We start from the raw sequence: 22,940 nt of genomic DNA on the forward strand, positions 1-22,940 counted from the left end.
ACAAAAACAGAAACATGTTTCAAAATTAGACTTCTATTTCATAATCAAACATCAACTGAAACACTCCAAGAATTTAAGTTAAATCATTCTCTTAAAATGAGATAATTATCGAATGATTTCAGAATAATTTCTTTAATATCATATTGATGATGCCTGATGGATATATTACACTCAATTAAAATATAAAACAGTCATGTGGCATATAACTGAAAACCCCAAATTGGAATAGATAACGGCAGGTTGTGATTTTAAGTAAGGCATCTTAAACAAGTCACTACTTACGTTTATATATTTAGGTGGTGTCAAAAATTGACTTATTTCAACATTTTTGGCAGAATTGCTCAACCCGAAAGCACTTAATAAAACAGCAAAATTAAAAAATAAAATAGCTGGTTGCAAACAAACGAACAGACTAAAATTTGCGTAACTGAATGAAATTGGAAAATGGTAATTTCATTAAAAGAAATTAACCTTAAAACTACATCCAATATGAATCTAGTAAGCAAATGAACTCGACATTAAAAAGTTCAACTCATTATGTGTAAAGCTTGAGGCCCTCAACATCATATTTCAATGATGGATATTATTTCATACCAAAAGTAACATGCCCCCCAACAGGGGATTAAACATCAACCAAACTGATTCATTATTCACTACATGGGCGTTTCTAAGATAATGCATAACACTTCCACTCGCCTTCAGGTATGTGTTGTCACAAGTTATGTCTCGAGCCATTCATTTTGTGTTGCCCTGTAGATATGCACAGTGACTCAAGCAGCAATGTTTCAGGTTGAGTCAGTTAAACACACTACCTGAAACTGACCTACTTTACTTAATTATTGCAAATCTATCAAAAAAAAAATATATACTAATCAACACCTTGCACTCAATATTATTTCATCACTGGCCCATCATTATCTACAATTGATAAAATTAAACTTCAGAATTTAGTTTGTTTTTCATTATTTTTTCATTTTAATGATATTCTATGACTATACAGATAGCCATGTTTTCACCTCATGGGATGACATTCAAGTCCAAAATGGTGTGAGGCTAATTGGATTGCAAATAATTTAAAATATACTCTTGTAGATGTCCCCTGCATGCACAACATATAATCTTGTACTTGACAATATCTTAAACCAAAGAAAAAGTTGTCAATGCCCTCTGTCTTTTCCGATCTATTTAATATCATTTTGACAGCTCTTTAAGAATTGTTAGATAGCAACGATAATGAACATGGTGTTTTTGAGGGTTTTTCACGGAGAATAACTGCATTTGATGAAAACATCCAGGAATCCTATTTTTAGACACAGATCATACATTTTGGCTACATTTGATTTATATTCAGCCACAAGTTTTCTTTTAAAGGTACCTAAAACATCTTACTCAAACTTTGAACTCATGTTCACTTACACATGCATTTACTATCACTACAAAATGGTCCTTTACTTTTACATCTAGAAAAGCTCTCTTAAAATTATTTCAACCCTTCCTTTTATCTGTACTGAAGCTGAGTACACACTTATTGACAGCATTTTATTGGCAAGCTCTTAAAGGAATGCGTCAGTACTCATTCCCAAACTTGGAGAGTTGTTTGCCAACATTATTTGGCATAAAGAACATGCATTGTGAGGGTATATTTCGTCATTAAGAATCGGATATTTTAAGTTTGTGGAAATTTTGAGAATGTAACTAGCAACAACAAGGTGAGCAAATATCGTTATGGCAACAAGAGTAGAAACCTAAAAGCGACTAGTTCTCAAAAGGAGATACGGCTTTGCAATGTTAAAAAAGAGTTAAGCCGTAAAAATTCAGAGCTTGTTGATAATAAAACTCGCTAAAATTTCCAGAGAGAAATTAATAGCAGAATTCCAAATTACACCAAAAGTAAGCTTTTGGAGTTTACTTACAATACTGACATCACAGATCACCGATTTCCATTTCCTAGAGTAACGGTGAATTCATTGAAAGCAGCCATATCTGACAGTACGAATAAAGGATATTGCAATGTACTTATTAGCTACCAATGTGAAACATGTTTTCCCTCACTATAAATTTCTGATATTTTCTGCCGCCAAAGTACTGCTTTGCCTTTTTGCTTTTTTTCTCATTATTTTAAAACAAAGTTAAAAATTGAATGTTATCTCAAAGAAGCTGAAGACATGAGGAAGGAACACAATCAATTTAATAAAAGATATTATAATAATTCCATATGACTAAAATAATTTCCACAGCTGTTTCCTCTTAAATTACAGACTTGACCATCACACATATATCATATCTGTTCTCCTGAATTTACAAACTATGGTCGAGCAAGACATATAAAACATGCTTGAACCTAATGAATAAAATACCTTTCTTCCTAAATTCTGAAATTACTTTATTTAAATATAAAATTGTTAACTGAAATATATTTACTTTGCATTCTGCGAATGAAAATCTTACATTAAGTCTCATTTTCCACAAATCCATCGTAACAAACCCCATTCTACTGTGAAGACCCAGCATAATCATCATGCTCACTCTAGACCAGCTGTCGGCCATGACCCACTCACCGTGACCCATGGAGAATGATCCTCCCTCCACCCCACACTCCCCTCACCCGCTCCTCCAATTTATCTTGACAATGCCACTAGAATATGGTGGCTATTATGATGGTTGGCTCTGCTTCCTTGTGATAAAGTTCAGTGATAAGGGCTCGGAAGAGACCAAAATGCAATCCTAAGATTTAGCACACAGGGCCACTGATCCACTGAAAGTCCTTTGCGACTCAAACATTGGGTTGCGAACAACAGTTTGTGAACTGATGCTCTAAGATGATACAATCAGATACTAAGTAAATCTCAATTCATGTAAAAGATTAACGATTGAAGAACCGTAATTTAAATTAATTAAGTTAAAATGACCGAATACCAGTCATATGTGAAGATCCGTCTGCCTAACAGTGGAAGTGAGTGTTACCAGTAGGAAAGATGACATGGCTCCACAAACTACCAGAAATCCATTCATTTTATAAAAAATACACGATTAAAAGTCTAAAACTTCCAGAGATAATAGCTGAAACCAGGTGGAGGTACGGAAGCATAGCATAATTTTGAGGAGGAAAAGATCGACCTCTATCGACCTCTCCCAGTCCCTACCCATGGTTACACATCTTAGCAGAAATGCATAGATCAACAATAAAGAATACTAACAAGGAGCCACCAAGGAAGAAGCCTTGCTCAGACAATTTACCGTGGTTTCTACTACAGACAATCGCAGAGAGCATATATATGTATGAAGCCTTTCTGGTGAGAGATAGCAAATACAACAGATCAACAGTACTATAAAAGTATCGAAGACAGAACTTTGGCATATATGAAATTCGGAATCCATAATAGCTAAGAAGCATCGAAATATTACCAATTTGAAGTAATCATTTTCGTAAATATTACACGAAAAAGCGACAAGCAAATAATCTTCTGATCACTTACCCATTTGCTTTACTGCCGGATAAATCATAAGAAGGCTTTGCTATTAAAGTGTGAACTAATGCATATTTATGGTGGTCCGTGCAAGCAAATCAGTTGTAATGCTTCCTGTTGGAACTCGGTAATGTTTCAGATATATTTTGCCCTTTAGAGAAACAAATAACTTTTGTAATGTGAATAACAATTTTGACTTGGTAAACTTGACAACCGTAATATCTGGTCTGGTGATAAATACTGTAACTTAAAACTATTGCTGACGAAGAAACATGGTAATTTCAATGTGATAACTGATAATGTACCAGCCTGATAACACCACAAAGTGTTTACATAATGGCATCGTTTAAACCTGTTCACCAAAGACAAAAATATGATCATATTTTTGCCTCTTCTACTAGCTGACTTAATATGATCTTTTTTGGAATCACTTCCCATTTTGTTCCTTAGAGTTTCTCTCAATTTCTGACAAAACTTCTGACAGGCACTTGACAAGGTATTTGGCATCGTCCTTCGAGAAGCACATCGGAGGTTTGAACTTGAGGACGTTATTATGCGGACCCTCCGTGCTGAGTAGAATATTAAACTTTTCACGACATCTGACAGAGAAAAAATTGATAGAACATGAAGGAAATGCTTATAAAGTCAAAAGAAGGTCTGAACAAGTACAATGTGAATGCATTGACAATACAACTGACTGGGAGTTGCTTAGCACAGTTGTGAAAACCAGTAGTTGTTATCCCTGTTAAAGGGAGTGAAGACTCACGCACAAAGAAACGTCTGATGCCGGTAATCTGACCTAGTTCCGAATGAGGTGTAACAGAAGTGTTAGACACCACCATTGATCCCAGAAAATACACACACAGCTTGCTACCATCGGTTATTAGACACTAGTGTACCGTCAATACGTGCAGCTACTGTCAATACCCACAGCACAGTGTACATAGCGCTGGACATATCAGGTCCAGATAAAGATAACAAGGTATAATGTTTCATTACTGTCTGCATTTTGTAGCGACAAGAAGAAAACTTAACTTGCAAGCAACGGAAAGTTAACTTTTTCAAAGGGCGACACACGGTTTGGGGCGAGTCTTCAATGCCTTTAATGCCAGAATGTCTCAGGTTGACAACATCTATGGTTATTTTAGTGACAGCCAACATATCACTTGTCTCATCTTCAATTAGACCCTTTGAGGACAAGTTCTTTATGCCCAAACTATCAAATGGCATGTTTTCTAGTTACAAACATTACTTTCAAAGAAAGATTTTTTTTTAAGCAAGTTTAAAAACTAAATTAACCTAACCCCCCCCAAGAAAAAAGGGGGAATGTGGTAAACAATCATGGCTAACTTTCAGCTACTGTTACTACCTAAACATGCAAATTCACAAATTCCAGGAATAAAATGGAAAAGATCCCCCCAGATTTCATTTATTTACAACTCTAAAGATGAATAATATTCCCAGTAAGCTCAGTCATAGCATTATGGTAATACATAAGTTTACAATGGATGCAGATCGTGATATCAGATTATATCTGAAATATTTCTTTACTATGATACAAACCAGCGGACTTGAAGTGAGCCCGTACTGGTACTCATTTACGGTACTCATTTACTCTCATATTCACCTGACTGTACTCATACACAGCCTTGTGGATTTGTACTTAGTACACTGAGCATTTACAGCAAAAGTATAGGAACGAATGCTAAATCTGGTACTCGTTTCCTCTCATAGTTACCTGACTGTACTTGTGGCTTTGTACTCCTACTTGTACTCAATAGTTTCAATAGAAGTATAGGTTTTTAATGCTAAATCTGGTACTCGTTTCCTCTCATAGTTACCTGACTGTACTTGTGGCTTTGTACTCCTACTTGTACTCAATAGTTTCAATAGAAGTATAGGTTTTTAATGCTAAATCTGGTACTCGTTTACTCTCATAGTTACCTGACTGTACTTGTTGCTTTATACTCGTACTTGTACTCAGTTTCAATAATAGTATAGGAACTAATGCTAAATCTGGTACTCATACATGTGCTAAGAGCCTCGTAGTCATACCAGTACTCATACCAAGGGGGAATGCTACTTGTACTTGTACTGATGCTGTTCTACCCGTACTCTGATACAACAAGCAGTAATTAAATAAACATCTGTGCAACTTACAGCTCCATTATATACTACAAGACTTTTCTTGATTTTTGTTTATTAGTCATAAACTCCCTCATTCAGACTGCTACACTATAACCAATCAGCGTGTGTGTCTGCACGTAGCAATTAAAACCATACAAATCTACAGTGTTACGACCCAGTGACTAGTTTCAGTTTTTGTGATTTTGGCAATTAAATTGGCTATTCTTTTCATTCATCAGTCTGGTTGGGAATGACTATTTTATGACATACCAGCAGAACAAATTGTCTAACTCTGATTGTAACAAACAAAGTATTTAAAGTGTAATCAATGCAATTTTCACACTGATGGAAAAATGTAATGGAGAGCATGGAAGAGCAAAATTGGGGAATTATTGATATAGTTGGAAATGTTTGCCAGTGTACCTTGTGATGGCCTCGGTTGCTTCTTCGGTTGCTGGTTCCTTAGTTTCACGATCCCGCACCAGCTCGTAACCCTGAAAAAGTCCAACACCTCTATAAAAGGGTAGAGAGAAGGATGGATTATAGGGTAAGTTTAGTGTGAGTAACAAAGAGAAGAAAATTGTTCATACTGCATAGGGGCAGGAATGGAGGAGGGGGGATGCTGGCCTATGGCTAAAATCATTCAGCTGGATCCATTGTAAATAGTGAAACAAGAGCCAAGCTAGCAATGATCCATTTTGTATTATTTCTTATATCTCATACTTCTCTGCCAGGCTTGACTGTTTGTCAAAATTTGAATGAAACATTTGAAATTTTTACAGTTTATGAAAGGTAAAACTTTGAACATAACATAACATAGTCAAAATTTTCAATATCTCACCTGGGCAAAACGAAAATTCTTCTGGTGGAGATCTTGGACTCTACCATTCCCCCCCCCCTCCCCCCTTCCTCCTCTTCATTTTTGGATTAGCTACAGTAATATGCTACTGTACTTTAAGGTACAATCCAGATCTTATACTCATAACTGTGTATACATAGTATGCTGAAGTATCATGTATTTGCCACATAATCTTGTTACAATGCAGACTTGACATTAATATACACTGTTTGAGTATAAGATGTAATGTTACAATATATATGCTTTATCTTGAGATAAATGAATCTTTATGTACCCAAATGACATGAATCAAGGGCAAATCATATCATGTTTATCAAAAAATTAGGCATATTACTAACTATTTGCATGTTTACAAACCAAAGGACATGATATAAATAATTTATCTAAAAAAAAAAGGTACTTCAAATAAGTTTTTTGTTCAAATTTAGAGGTAATCCTCCATTCATATCTACCATTTCTTTAAAAATACTGTAAATGAATGCAGTCAACATTGTAACAGCTATAGACTGTTAGGGCATCCAGCCTAGTCAGTAACTGTTTGAACGTTGTGAGTCCTGCTCATTAAATGCAATCTTTCATAGTTGTTTCATTACAAACCTTTGAAAGGTCTATGCCTATTCATCATGGACTCCCATTGTTACTTACCTAAGTGGACAACACTAGCATAATACGATTTCTATACCTTATGTTTAGTGGACAACAGGAACAGATTATGTTAATCTGTACCTCATCCTTCCTTCCTAATCGTTCCTTCCAAACTGATTCAGACTGATTAAACACACAAAAGAAAAATTCGAAGAAGCTCAAGAAAGAAAAACTGGTTTAACTAATTTTTTTCATTTTGTAGAAAAGCAGTGACAATGCGATCATGAGAATGACATTTGAGATTCTTGTCTGGGAACATCCGATACCTTAGGCATCTATGAGAGCACCTCCCAGTGAAACCTTGAAAATGTGAGGAGGTAAAACGAACAGAGGTGGGGGAAGGGTAGAGAATTATCAGAGAAAGGACCAATCACTTCAACAGGGATGTATTTTGAACCATTGAACGTTGTTAGGACTTCTTTAGACTAGGTTTGAGTATTTCAGGGAAGGGAGAAGAAGGCTCTCTTTAATTACTGTATATATACCGTATATTTAATTATATAATTATGAATTCACCTGAAATGGCCCAGTATTTCGTGTTTTGACTGTAGTTTTGTCATCTCGTTCAAGAGAAATTCCCTAACTATTGAATGTTGTTAGGACTTCTTTAGACTAGGTTTCAGTATTTCAGGGAAGGGAGCAGGACGCTCTCTTTAATAATATATATATATTTAATCATACAATTATGAATTTACCTGACGTGGCCCAGTATTTCGTGTTTTGACTGTAGTTTTTTCATCTCGTTCAAGAGATATTCCCCAACGACTGTAGCGTGTTCCCTGAGGTTCTCTTTCTCCAAAATGTCCCAGACAGCGAGGGCGGCAGCAGCAGCCACTGGGTTACCTCCGTACTACAGATATGATATGAAAATGTAGAATAAAAATTAGCGATATTCATTCTTCAATAAAAATATGACACAATATCACAGCACTGTTGACATAGCTTCTTGAGTTAATTTTCATCACTTTTTGCAATGCATTTTGACACTCATAACAATGAACTGGCAGTTCACTATACTCAACCAGTCGAGTTTTGCTCCAAAAAATTGTTAGAAGATATTCGCTATTTTGATTTTTAAATGTGATTCAATTGAAACAGATCCTGGATGATGACTGTTAAAACCTGAAGGAATCTTTGATAACTTGCTCATTAAACTTTACCTAAGAAGGAAAACTCTGAGGGCATCTTTCAGCTGGACCAATGGGGCTCTCCAAACACGCCCAAAATCAACAGAGTGCCCTGTCATATTGGACCATTATAATTCAATGACAACAGAAGATCATAACGGTTCAATGAGTTGATCACTTCTAGCATAAACAATTTTGTTCGTAATTACTGAAGATGAGAAGTTTCAAGTCTAGCGAATTGTTTAATAAGCACCTCAACTTGTGTTTCTAAATGACTTTTCTTGTTCAGTAAAACAGCAAACGTGGAACCTTTAGCTATGCAAGCACACAGTGCACCTGGATGCTAGAACATCCGGTGTGTTCAGCTGCTAATGAGCTCTATCACACATTTGAGTTATTTTAAGCAGTGTAAAGCACCCGCATTAGGGTGGATCTGACCACACTAAAAAATATATCTTGTCTACAGATACACACATGTTCTCTCAATGCTAATCCTGTTGTTCAGAGTTGGGATCAAACTAGCTGAGGTAGGCTAATATGTCTAGTCTACAGAGACACACATGTTCTCTCAATTGTAATCATGTTGTTTGGAGTTGGGATCAAACTAGCTGAGGTAGGCCAATATGTCTGGTCTGACCCGTGTTTAATTGGAAAAGCAGAACCTTGGAACGGCATTACAGACCTAGTTAGTCAATACGTTTGCTCCATATACTGATTTCAGTGCTACAACAGCGGCAGTCATTGAAGAGTCCTTTCAATTAATAGAAGTGCTGGTACATCACTAAAATTTCCATCAAACTTAGCTTCATTGTACATACCCTTTGAGTGGAGGGCGAGTCAGGAGAATTAATTTGATCTATAGACTATCATTATGTGTTTACATTAGGTCTATTATATCTCTCTGCAAATAACTTTCATCTTTCAATCAACAACCCACATTTATATGACACTTAATTTAGCCATGATGCAAGTATAAAACATAAATATAACACGAAACCAATATCTTTGGATACATGAAATATCTGGCATCCCAAAGTAAAAGACTAATACAATGCTAATGTTGAAATTCCAATGCAAAGTGGTTTATTAATTTCAAAAACAGAAATTCTAGCCGGAGCAAAAATCAACCTGCCTTTGATACATGCATTTTATTTATGTTACATATTAACAATGCTTTTGTATCATGTGATATGAGCCAGTGTGTCACACATACTGAACTAGTATAAAAACAAATTCAAGAAAAGAGAAAAGCATAAATTAAAAAACTTACTGTGTTGAAATACTCGTGACCACCTTCACCAAATTTAGTTGCTATTTCAGGAGTTGTGACCACTGCGGCAACTGGGAATCCGTTACCCATTGGTTTACCAAATGATATGATATCTGGTTCAATATCTGCAAGAAAATTCCAAATTCAACTTTCTAAAAATTGACCAGAGATTTTAAAGATGACTTTTAGGCACAAAGTTAATAATGAAATGTTGTATAAAAATATACTGCAGTCTATCCAGGTCCTATTTTTATAACCCTTTTAGTTTTTGAGGAATAACACTTTAAACAGCCAAGGCTCCTCAATTAAAGTGACTGGACAATATAGTCTAATAAACAGACCATTAGGTCAGTTCCTCAGAGGCAGCACAAAACTCATTCGGAAAACATAAGACTTTTATTGACTCAAATGACATGTTAACAATGCATCAAAGATTTGTAGTGTCATCCACAGGTGCTCTATTGTTTATATGACTATATAAGGAACAAGGTCTGGTTGAGTTGACATTATAATTCATGAAACAATGAAAACATTAACAATAAGACCTGCACTGAGGAGATGACATCATCAATTTACCCTTAAAGGAGCATTCCAGAGACTTAACATACTTTAAAGGCAAATATTTTGAAAAATTGGAATAGCTATAGGAACATCACTAGCACGCAATGTTTTATTTCTTTGGACTATAAAATTCATTATGACTAAAATTCTGTCTAAGGTCATTCTTTAAAGAGATAGCAAAGTCTAAGATTAAAGGAGGAGGAATACATAATACAGGAGCAAGAAAAAGAAACACATCGATCCAACTTTCATCTTCATAGCTTGTTCTGTTGCTCAGATTCAGATGTTAATACATCGATTCAATCATTGTTTCGATAAGTTCATTGCAGAATAATTTGTGATGTATCACATGCACAAATTGTTGCCGTTGTTTTTTCACTGATGAGACAAGGACAGCTCTAATATTAGAATCACTGTTTAAACTTTGATGAAGTCACTCGGTTAGACCATCGATCATTTTCAAAATTAAAGATAACATTGCATCACACTGTTGAATTCTTTTCAAATCTTACATGTAGCAATTACTTCTAGTTTAGAGGAAAGTCAACTAACACTTTCTTTTATTGGTGTAGTCCATGCACAACAGCACAGATTAAAAATTGTGCAATACATTCATCCAGATAAAGTAATGGACATGTACAGCTGCAAAACACATAAATTTCAAACTGAAATTTCATAATTACAAATAATTCACAGTATTTCTTGGTCCATTTCATCTCATATATAATAATTTGCTCTGTCACAAATCCCCTTGGATATCTTCATATGCAAATGGTAACCTGAATAAAATAAAGACTAGTCCCCAAAGCTTACCATCGCCTTGTAACTGGAATGCCCACATCTTTGATCCCACACGTCCAAAGCCTGTTTGGACTTCATCCACAATACATAAGGCCCCTGCATCTCTGACGTACCTGCGGAAATATTGCAGAATGCACATTAGTTATGAAAGACAAACTTATGGTACATCTGAGGATCAATGCACACTGCCCCCACACTACCTGACTGATCATAATTGATCGTCATGGAGACCCTTTGACTTACAACTGACCCCCCTCCCCCCCCCCAAACTTACGGTACATTTGAGGATCTATGCACACTGCCCTCACACTACCTGACTGTTCACTATTGATCATCATGGAGACCCATTGACTTACAACTGACCCCCCCCCTCCCCCGCACACTGACCGACTGATCAGGTGCACATCGACCGACTGTTTGTTGTAAACGACCAGACTATGTTTAGGTCACATGCAAACTTTTTACCCCATGATTTGTTACATTCTTGAAAAAACTGTGCAGTTTTAGTTCTGATCCACCACACACTGTCGACTGCTATTCGGGAAAGTGCTACATGTTCAGTTTTCTCAACTGAAGCTAATGCAACTATGCATAGGTAGGCATTCAATGGTCAACTTGATAAGATAACATAATATAAGTTATGATCAACTTGATTAAACCCCATAAAAGGGTAACTGATTGCTCACATAACACAGTAATCAGTATACAAATAAAAAATTACAAAAATGTGTTCATCATATGCAGACAACTCATCCTAGAGTTTAGTTTCTTCATTATTACAACAAAGTGCTCATGCCAGGGAAGCTGTTAATATATCACCACCCTGATATACTTACATTATCCACCCTTTCAAAGATACTTCCCCTTATAATAATTTCATTTCAAATTCTTCCAAATATCAATCACCATTTCTTTTGTCTTATTAACATTAAGTTCGAAAAAGTTACGCCCACAATTATTCACAAAATCATTGATCTGATCCACGTAAGTTGTATCATCATTATTTGATATCAAGCCCAGCAAGGCAGTATGATCTGCATAATGTAAACTTACTTAAAACAATGCTTCATATAACCTGCTGGATATATCTGCTGACCTCCACAACTCTGCATGGCTTCTAGTATAAATGCACTTATCTGTAAAGGAAATACATGAAACCTATTTTTCATTTTAGACAAAAACATTTAGACCTGACACACTTGTATTCCTTATATAATTAATCTATCAGGACACAGTGAAACCTGACACATACAGGTTCCCCTCCCAGGGGATGTGTAAATATCTCCTTCCCCCCCTCACCACCTTCACACAAAACACGAAATGTAATTATAAGCACAACCTTGCGTGTAGACCTCATTAAGCCTCAGTATGCACCATTTGATTTCTAACATGTCATTACCGACATGAGAGTCAGCTTCAAGAACCTCAGGGCCACACCTCTCCTATTTATAATCCTGGTTTTGTCCCTGATCCATTTCCCTCTATACTTAAGGATATACCTACAGTACTGTATTATTTTATATGACAAATCAGAAAACTTTTGTGCATTGTCCATCTAATATGTTTAAATGTCCTATCACAAGAATATCCAAAGTATACACATTTCATGCTTGGTCATGCTATAACATCCTATCACAAGAATATCCAAAGTATACACATTACATGCTTGGCCATGCTATAACATCCTATCACAAGAATATCCAAAGTATACACATTACATGCTTGGCCATGCTATAACATCCTATCACAAGAATATCCAAAGTATACACATTACATGCTTGGCCATGCTATAACATCCTATCACAAGAATATCCAAAGTATACACATTTCATACTTGGCCATGCTATAACATCCTATCACAAGAATATCCAAAGTATACACATTTCATACTTGGCCATGCTATAACATCCTATCACAAGAATATCCAAAGTATACACATTACATGCTTGGCCATGCTATAACATCCTATCACAAGAATATCCAAAGTAAACACATTACATGCTTGGCCATACTATAACATCCTATCACAAGAATATCCAAAGTATACACATTACATGCTTGGCCATGCTATAACATCCTATCACAAGAATATCCAAAGTATACACATTACATGCTTGGCCATGCTATAACATCCTATCACAAGAATATCCAAAGTATACACATTTCATGCTTGGCAATGCTATAACATCCTATCACAAGAATATCCAAAGTATACACATTTCATGCTTGGCAATGCTATAACATCCTATCACAAGAATATCCAAAGTATACACATTTCATGCTTAGCCATGCTATAACATCCTATCACAAGAATATCCAAAGTATACACATTACATGCTTGGCCATGCTTTAACATCCTATCACAAGAATATCCAAAGTATACACATTTCATACTTGGCCATGCTATAACATCCTATCACAAGAATATCCAAAGTATACACATTTCATGCTTGGCAATGCTGTAACATCCTATCACAAGAATATCCAAAGTATACACATTTCATGCTTAGCCATGCTATAACATCCTATCACAAGAATATCCAAAGTATACACATTTCATACTTGGCCATGCTATAACATCCTATCACAAGAATATCCAAAGTATACACATTTCATGCTTAGCCATGCTATAACATCCTACTGTATCACAAGAATATCCAAAGTATACACATTTCATGCTTGGCAATGCTATAACATCCTATCACAAGAAGGCCCTCTATACAAAATACCCAGAGTACACACATTACATGCTTGGCCATGCAATAACATGATGGTTAGGAAACTACACAAAAGTTTTATGGCTAATGGAAAATGTTTTCTCTACTCCTAACCCCCACCCCCACCCCCACCTTCATCTCATCCCACCTCCTCCCCCACCCTCCATCAGGACTTGAGGTACTTGTGAAGACGTTCAAACCATTTCAAATTACTTCTTAAATTTATCCTTATTTTCTGTGTTTACCTTTGGGCATTACAGAGCATGTCACATACAGAATGCTTGGTACCTTACCTTGCGGCCATCTTGTGTTGCTTTGTCAATCGTATTCTTTAACATCAGAGCATATTTCTCTCCAGCGTTCTGGTCACCAGCATATTCCCCTCTGTAGATATCAGGGGTATCTGTCTGTTATCAAAGACAATAATAGCAACAATGAGATAATAAAATCAAAAGAATAATTGGCTGAGCGACCTTTGTAGCAAAAATATTGACATAATCTTTGTACAAAGGTCTATTAAGGGGCTTGTTTTTGTTTAACAAAGATAACAGGTACACAGCATCCCTAAATATTGGTCATGAATTGGCCCGTTGAACATTTTCATAACATAAGAAAAAGGAAGAATTTCTATTGGTTATAGGGAAATGTTGAACAGATGTATTGAATCAACAAACACTTTACATAGATAACATTCTTCAGGAATTTCAAAAAGTTGTCTTATTATGTTAGGATCCATTATCTGACCCTAAACAAGAGAATCACTTAACAATAGTATTATGTGATAACTGATTTATATCATGAAAGTTCACAATTGATCCAGGGCCACCTATGATTCAAGAAGCATTTACGATACAAAGCAATAACAAGCTCTGTGTTCAATAGCTGGACTTTGACCAAATTATGATATACAAGATAAAAGTTTGTTGTTGTTTTACAGAATAAATATAACAAAAATGTCATCATACTTTATGGGATGTATAAGATGAAAATAAAACAACAGCTGTGAAAAAAAAATTTAGGGAAGAAATTAACCCCACCAGAATGTATAATTCAGAGAAAGAGACTTTTGAATGCAATTTTTGTACTTTCTAATGGTTTCAAATCACCAAAAAAATTACGAAAAATCTGCATGAAAAACCTTGCAGGGTCTACATAAACCCTCTCTTAATGGTAAAAATAAAAGCTCTCCCACAGAAGTGAAATGTAATAATGGTACGACCTGATGGAGAATTTCCAGTGCAGAATGCATTTTCAAGTCAATGGTACAGTAGGATGGAGAAAATTATCTCAGAATAACTATTCAAAAGTTTCTGGCAGTAAAAAGCAACAGAACAATGAGGCCTAGAGTGTATTTGTCATTCCTGAAGTTGATGTTTTGGGCATTTTCCCAGCATTTTGGGAAAATGCCAACAATATGGTAACAATATCACACAAAAAAGAGATTCCATAAGCAACTTTCCTTCTAGTTTAGAATGCAACTTTAAATATATTTTACTGAAGTAACATCTTCCTTTAATATATTTCTCTTATAAACTGCAAACAACTGAAGTTGCAACTTATATGTTTAAAAGCTTTTAAGGAAATAAAAAGCAACACTGAATGGCTCAGGTAAGGTTCCAACTTGGAGTGTTAGCTCAGTGGTTAAAGCCGGTGCATTTCAATCATAAGGCCCCTGGTTTGAGTCACTCCAAGATTAATGTATGTCGTCCAGTTACAGAGTTGTTGACAATTGACAATTCATAATCATGGACGTTAAATATGAATCTAAGAGACTGACTTTGGTCAGCTTGCGGCTTTGATAAGCCAATGAGGCTTCTTCGCGAGTTCCTGCTTGCAGGAGGATCTAAAATACATACATACGTACAAACATACATACATACACAAGACTAATAATTTAGCTCAGTCTGGTCACTTACCACATGAACCCAGTCTTTCTTTCCCTCCATACAGGGTTTCTTATATTTGTGTGGACTAATATCAATGAGTAGGTCTGTGTGACCGTGGTAAGCACTGCAATGGAAACAAGAAATAACAAGACAATGAATGCTTTGTACCAACCTGTGCTCCAGTTTTAACCAAAGAAAACATTAAAATCATTATTATTATAAAATCCCACCTCTAGGAAGAATGACATTGTATAAATATCAATGTCAAAGGGATATTCCTGTGGCATACTGAAAGGTGATTGGAAAAAACGTTCCATTATCGATTTAAGCACCGTCAAATGGAATATTTAATCACAAATCTATCTTTTCAATTCTGTAATTGAGGGGTGGGGGGACTTTTTGTTTAGTATTGATATTTGTTCCATCCTTGTTACTTACACAAGCAGAAATAAAATTGAACTGAGCAGGCAAAAGATAAGAACTTTCAATGTTTCGGGAGACTTTCCGAATCCATGGGCAACAGCCTTTGGTTATGCATCTTCATGGCCACTGAGCTAAAAAGAACTGAATTTCTTTTAAATGTAAATATATTTTATTCAATAGATTGCAATTTGATGAAATATTGAATTACGATGCTACTGTATATGCAAATAGCACATGATTAGAAACCAATGAGGAGACCAATCAATCATTGATTAAGAGACAGATGAAAGATTGATGAAACAAATGATATAAGTTTACAGTAATAGGAAAAGGACTAGAGTAGCTAGGAAGATTGATCAAAAAAGTTGAATGTCATTCTCTTACTAGCTGCAAGATGAAAACTTTGAGATAAAACGATATATCGTAAACTTCCAACTCAACTTAGGAATAATTCTGATTAGCATCGAGCAGTGTCAATCGTTGGGCGATGTTTATTTCTGTTCCGCTAACTCAATCAAGCTACTGTATGTTAATTTTGTTTTGCACACACAATTTAAAATTTCTTACAATGATTCCACTTGAGTCCTGTATTAAGAACATATTTAATGATATTATCATTTGAAATTGGTACAGCATATTAAAAGTATCCCAAGAATAAACAAAACATTACCTATAACATTAAAAGTCACAAAAATGATTGTGTTGGTTGGAGACATGGTTCAATGCATAATCCATCTATTATAACTGAACACTGTTCTTTATAATTGCAACTCAGCATTTTGTCACTTACTCATCCAATATTAGAACATCCTTGTTTCCTGTGTACTTCCTCGCCAAACGCAGTGCAAGGTCATTTGCTTCTGAGCTGAAAGAATGAAGTTTACATGATAATAGGTATATTCTCTCCCAGGGATGACCTTTGACTGTCATCAGCTGTAGGAGCTGTTGAACTCTACAGCTATAATGTATGTACTATCATCATAATGACAGGGCAGGAAATATACAGATGAACATAAAGGGTAACGGTATCTGGTCTTTCCTTATGACCTTAACCAACATTTGACTGTACATACAGTATGCTGACTCCATATGATGGCCTTATATGCCTTGCTCATGTTTTGAGAATGCTAGGCAGGTCAGGATCATTATATTGCAATAAAGCTGACCTCAGTGGCTTCCACGTTTGAGAACGGATGGTGGATCGACTTGTAATGAAAGAACAAATTATTAAAGCAAGCCTTGAACAGGTTACCAGGATTGTTTATCATGAACAACAAAGTACAGTAGTGAAAGGACTACAGCTAGTGTGCCCACAAGTCGTCATAGGATCAGAAAATGAGCAGGTAATCAGATGATGAGTAAACAGATGCAGTTGAAGGCTCTTGTGATCTGATAAACTGTTTGTGTTCTGTCTCAATGGTTACTACATAACGATACTGCACTTCAGGCGGGAATTTCACAAATGCAAACTGCACTTGCTTATTACCGTACAATTAAAGTTTGGGTATCTGAAGTTCTTATATGTGGGAGAACCACTTATTCAGAAATTCACAAAGTCATCTCTCCTGACTGACACGAAAGGAAGTTAGATTTTTCTTTTCTGCCTCTTTGAGAACTTTCAAACAAATGAGGGTTGTTGCTTAAACATGCAAGGGAATGAACCATGCTAGACAGGATTCTGCACAATAGCTTCATCAGAGACAGTAATAATTTGGTTATTCACAGTGGACAGGTTGAGTCTTCTTGTCTCATAATACTAAATAGAGTGCACAAGAAAGTCATTTGCTACCATCCTGTTACAAAAATCTTGCTGTGACGAGGGAAAATCTGATTTTTAAAATATTTTGTTGATAACTTGGATACTACAGTATCAGTGTTTGGTGGCAATTTAACTATTGTCCACAACCCAGCAGTTTCAACTTCCACATTCTTTGTGCAAGCCTTTGCTGGACAAGTTTGACAAAATGCTCTGTGCTTTTCCCAAATTTAATTATCTCTATTGGACGAGCTTGTAGTCATACTTTTTCTACTTAGCATGCCTGTAGTCAGGGATACAATTTTCCTTCTTTATTCTTGGGGGGGAGGCACAATTGTTGGCAATGTTATGTAGTAACAATGTATCACAAATAAAGACGATCGTTTTCTGTTATCTGTGGCCAATCCTTACCCAGAGTTACAGAAGAAACAGACAGACAGTTTCCCTGGCAACGAATCCGTCAGTCTTTTTGCCATGTGTAACATGCCGTCATGAAGGAACCTAGTGTTGGTGTTCAGAAGTCCAAGTTGACTGGAAACAGCTTTGGTTACATCTGGGTGAGAATGGCCGACTGTTTTGATGACAAAAGAGGAAGAAATAGTGGCCGTAAATTTTTTAAGTCAATCTGGTTGACAAGTACAGTAACATAAACTTGTCGCACAATTTATATTTACATGGAGCATTACAGGATATTACTGGCAGATTATGTAACAATTATATTAAATGGGAAAAGTACAGTATTCCAAGCGGTAACTGTCCTGTAGGTGAAAACCCCCTTGCCAATATCTGTTTCTAACTTATAATACTGTTGTTTTAAATGTAAAACTAGTTTGACCATTGATTCTTCCAGCCAGCATATCACAGTACTTACGTATAGCACAGTAAATTGTTCTGTGTGTCATAATGGTAAATGCTCTTCAAAAATTATGTTTTATTACACACAAATGCTCTCCTATAAATCTTGTTTGTAATTACTGTAGAAATAATACATGTGACTTCACAATAAGGTTACAATACATACTGGAACCCTTACTGTAAGTGTCAAATTGTAGATACCGTACACATAAATTGAAAATAATTGAACTATGTTTGCTTCCATCATAAATAAACAAAATGCCAAAACCAAATTGACATTAAACCTGATACTACAAATTATCTTGCTGAAAATAACCCTCTCTACCCTTTTGCAAACTGTATTAACAGTTAACGTGCCATTTATATCTATGGAGACTTTAATACTGAAAGTGTTGACATGCGATAATCATACTTAATATCTGATAAAATATGTACTTGTAAAGGGGTGTTCACATATATAAGCTACTTCAACTCCTCAGTCTCTTTATTGTGTGTGTTATTATGAGTATAGTTAGTTTCAATTATCTGGCTAACAAATAACATTGAGTACAAATTTGCGGTATAAGGCCTCATTCTTGGCTAACGTTTTACACTGAACACAACTTTGTATTAATATTGCACATATATATGGGCCATACCATCCATGATCAAGGAGTCCAAACTTGTGGCATGTTCCAATTGGAGCAAACTACAGTGTAGGTTATATCGTACATGCATACAGCAATTTTCGAAAAAGGGTTGGTGTGCGGTGTCAAAAGTGCTGTGTGTGTTGTGCTCAAACATATTTCCCTCCCCATTATTGCAGTACTTTATAAAGATACTACTGTACTGTCACACAGGAACAATTGAACAATGATCCACAGGATAACTTACTGGGACATCAAATATGATTTATGATATTCCTTTCACCCCAAATACAGATAAATGTGAATTTCCATAAGACAGTTTTGGTAACATTTTACTGTTCTACATCTCAGCTTAATAATAGACTGTTCACTGCAACAAGCAATTTACCTGCACGTGGTTCAGTTTTACTTAGTTTGGGATTCAACCTGTTAATTCTTCACAGGCAGCAGTTAGCAGTAGCCCTGGTTACTGGTAGTATTATTTACATGCATGGCCGCTCACCCTTGAGAAACTAGACATCTGTACCTGTTGCTCATTATTGTTTACAGCAGTGGAATGGATGCAAACTTTAGCCTAACCAACAGCTGTTCTAGATCCTATCTGACTTGTTTAAATTTCAGTTACAAACAAAAAGTGTAAGGATTCTGTAATTACCATCATGACAAATATTTCAATCTGTACTCATGTTCCCAGTGTGCATCCAGTACACTAGACTGTACATACAGTTAGTACTTCTGTATGTTGGTCACAATGACACTCTGCTGGAAAATTTATGTTCAGCTTTAACAAACTTATCTAGTAAACATGGATTACAATTGGGTGGGGTGATATGTATCAAATAACAAACTGCTTCATGGATCTCACCATTAACATTTTAACCTATTTATAGTACTGTAGGTAATGATTGAAACAGCTAGGCCACACTGTAGTACTATACAGGCAATGTTTGAGCAGCACATGATTAAAAAAGGACTAAATTACAGTTTTGTTGGATATGGTTTGTCAGCCCAATGTACCTGTGTGATTGGAGTTTACCACCTCTCTGTACTGGATGTACTGTATATGCAAATTGTTTTAACTCCTTATCTGTCACTGGGCAGTAGTGACCTACTTGAAATGAACTGCAACTAGACAAGTACTGTACAAGAACAGTACTTAATATCTACAAGTAATTAAGGTTGCAAATAATCTGAAATTCTTCAAATGTAATAACCATTTGGTAGGGTATCCAGTATTTAAGTGATCATGATTGTTTCATGCTAAAGTACTACTGTATGCTAGTGGGCAGAGTACTTAAGGCTATATTCTTTGAAATATGGATTGTATTGTCTTCAATAGCTATTATCAAAGTGACCCTGATACCTACTTTACACTGTGATTACTAAACTGAAAGTAGCAACAGATAAGAACCACACAAAACTGTTTACACGCCAAACAATACAAGTGAACTTCCCTGACATTTTAACCTTTTGTGGAGGGTTTTTACTGAAAGGTCATAGCTACAGTAGTGTATTATATGCCATCAATTGTTAGCAGTTTGAACACACAGTTGACCGAGTCCCAAGAATACAAGGCAAGGGTTCTTTTAAATTAGACCTGGATTTGATCTCCTGATCTAATCACGAAATCACATTACCAGTGAACTATAAACATGCTTTGATCCGGGCGCACTTTAATACACTTATTTCATACTCTGATCTTCTCTGTGCAAGGCGAGTGCTTAAAGGGTGTGAAGACTCTCGCAAAAAGAAACGTCTAATGCCGGTAATCTGACCTAGTTTCGAATGAGGTGTAACAGAAGTGTTAGACACCACCATCGATCCCAGAAAATACACACACAGCTTGCTACCGTCGGTAATTAGATACTAGTGTACAGTCAGTACATGTATACAGCTGTGTTCAATACCCACAGCACAGTGTATAACGATACAGCGATGGACATCTCAGGTCCAGCTAAAGATAACAAGGTATCACGTTTCATTACTGTCTGCATTTTGTAGCGACACAAACAAAACGTCCCTTGCAAGCAACAGAAAGTTAACATTTTCAGATGGCGGCACACGGTTTAGGGCGAGTCTTCACACCCTTTAAGCGGAAGATGAATCGAGACGTATTGCAAAAGAGCAGCTCATGAGAGAATGCGCACTAATGTATAAAACTTTTCTGGTGCTGAACAATCATAAACCCAAACACACATGTACAGTAGGTTGTGTTATCATAATATAGACTGCTGTGTTGTATTTTACACACTCGAATCAGCATGCAATGTAACATGCACTGTACTTAAATGCAGATAGAAAGCTAGGCCTTGCCCTTAGCATTCTACATCTCGACTCTAACATCAACATCTTGGGTCACCATTGATACTAGGGCATATACACTAAAAGCTTGATCACTTGCTCAGAGTCTGGTCCTCCCCCCTTGCCGAGATCAAGATCGGAGGATCAGATCCGGATCTGATATGCATTTACAGTACACTAAAACCCTGATCTTGAGCACATGATCTGATTCTGAGCAAGAGATCAGATCCAGATCTAGTGTTAGAGCACTTTTTAATAGAAGGAGAAACCCATGAAGGGTACTTGTAATGACATCATTCAATTAGTGTGAGGAAAAATGTTATCCTCACCAATAAACCTGAAATTGTTAAAATAACTTGTGCTTTCACCCGGAGATATGCAAAACAGATCAACAACAAGTTTCTGTTGTTTATAGTTTATAGTTTCCGATTTCTGTTGATATCCATGAAAATGCACCGGTGAGAACTTGATTTTAGCCAGTAGATTTGTCAAGCACTTGCATTTCTTAATAGTAAGGAGCTAACATTATATAATTCTAGGCCTGCATGCTAGCTCACAGGAATTTAATACCCTAACAAACAAACTTCAGCTATAATTGATTTGCTCTGAAATAAATAACCAGAGAAAACCATTGCATGAGCCGATTACTAAGAGTGCATACTGTATCAAGTTACTGTGCACATGTGTAAATTTACTGTCGACCAAACTGAACAATACTAAAAATAGCAAAATGATATATATTCCCTTACCATGGCACACATTATTAATACAATCCAGGTACTTGTTGTTTTCTTCATCGTACATATACTGGCCTTCAGCTCTCACGATTTTGAGAGGATTTTCCCGAAACCACACTGGGCATGGTGACCTAGAAGAAAATATGGATAGCAAGGGGAAGAAAATTATTAAAATCAAAAATTTTCCCCCCAGAGATTTCACATGTATACACATTTAGTTTCATTACTGTAGGCATATACATCAAATCCAATGCTGCAAGGATCAAGCAACTTGTAATTCCCCTTTAAAGTGCTTCATGTGTAAACAATTTCTCTTAATTAAATCTCTACATGAACTGTAAGAAAGAAAGGCTTCGAAGTGAAAAGCTATCATTTATAAGTTTGTTTCAAATTAAAATGCTAGTCCAGAGGAAAATTTATTTTGAATAATTAATGATAGAAGAACATATTAAGCCAATGCTTCTCAACCTAGGTCCATGTGAACCCCACCCCTTCCCCCCAGGGGGTAAAGAAAAGTCTTGGGGTGAATTGAGAGGAAGGGGAAATTGGGGGAAGTGGCTTTCTTCCTATCTAGTTGAGTGCACAATCAACGCTGTAACTGATATTCTAAGCAAGAAACATGGTAGCCTGGAGGTACTGTAATACATTGCAGAGATTTACGTCTCAAATTAACCAAGCTACTGTAAATCCAGATATTAAGACCCTTGTTCAGGAGAATCAAGCTCAATGGTGCCTTTTTTATTTTATTTTGTGTATTGTAGAGTGAATCTTAATGTTCAGAT

The 22,940-nt window shown here is 36.0% G+C and overlaps 1 protein-coding gene across 2 annotated transcripts in view; it reads right to left on the reverse strand.

Annotated features, from left to right (window-relative positions):
* Window positions 1–17: 17 nt before the first annotated feature.
* The window catches only part of LOC139969046 (ethanolamine-phosphate phospho-lyase-like), a 28,679-nt gene continuing 5,756 nt past the window's right edge, over window positions 18–22,940 (reverse strand). For both annotated transcript variants that reach the window (XM_071973778.1, XM_071973780.1), the window contains exons 3-13: window positions 22,171–22,289; window positions 18,051–18,210; window positions 16,674–16,748; window positions 15,491–15,584; window positions 13,868–13,981; window positions 11,911–11,993; window positions 10,870–10,970; window positions 9,496–9,620; window positions 7,794–7,948; window positions 6,018–6,107; window positions 18–4,066 (exon numbers count right to left, since the gene is read on the reverse strand). In XM_071973778.1, coding sequence (XP_071829879.1) covers window positions 3,895–4,066; window positions 6,018–6,107; window positions 7,794–7,948; window positions 9,496–9,620; window positions 10,870–10,970; window positions 11,911–11,993; window positions 13,868–13,981; window positions 15,491–15,584; window positions 16,674–16,748; window positions 18,051–18,210; window positions 22,171–22,289 — 1,288 coding nt within the window. In that variant the 3' untranslated portion in view covers window positions 18–3,894. The remainder of the gene's footprint in view (window positions 4,067–6,017; window positions 6,108–7,793; window positions 7,949–9,495; window positions 9,621–10,869; window positions 10,971–11,910; window positions 11,994–13,867; window positions 13,982–15,490; window positions 15,585–16,673; window positions 16,749–18,050; window positions 18,211–22,170; window positions 22,290–22,940) is intronic.

Source organism: Apostichopus japonicus, chromosome 6 (assembly GCF_037975245.1).
Source record: "Apostichopus japonicus isolate 1M-3 chromosome 6, ASM3797524v1, whole genome shotgun sequence".
In the NCBI taxonomy this organism is placed as follows: Eukaryota; Metazoa; Echinodermata; class Holothuroidea; order Aspidochirotida; family Stichopodidae; genus Apostichopus; species Apostichopus japonicus.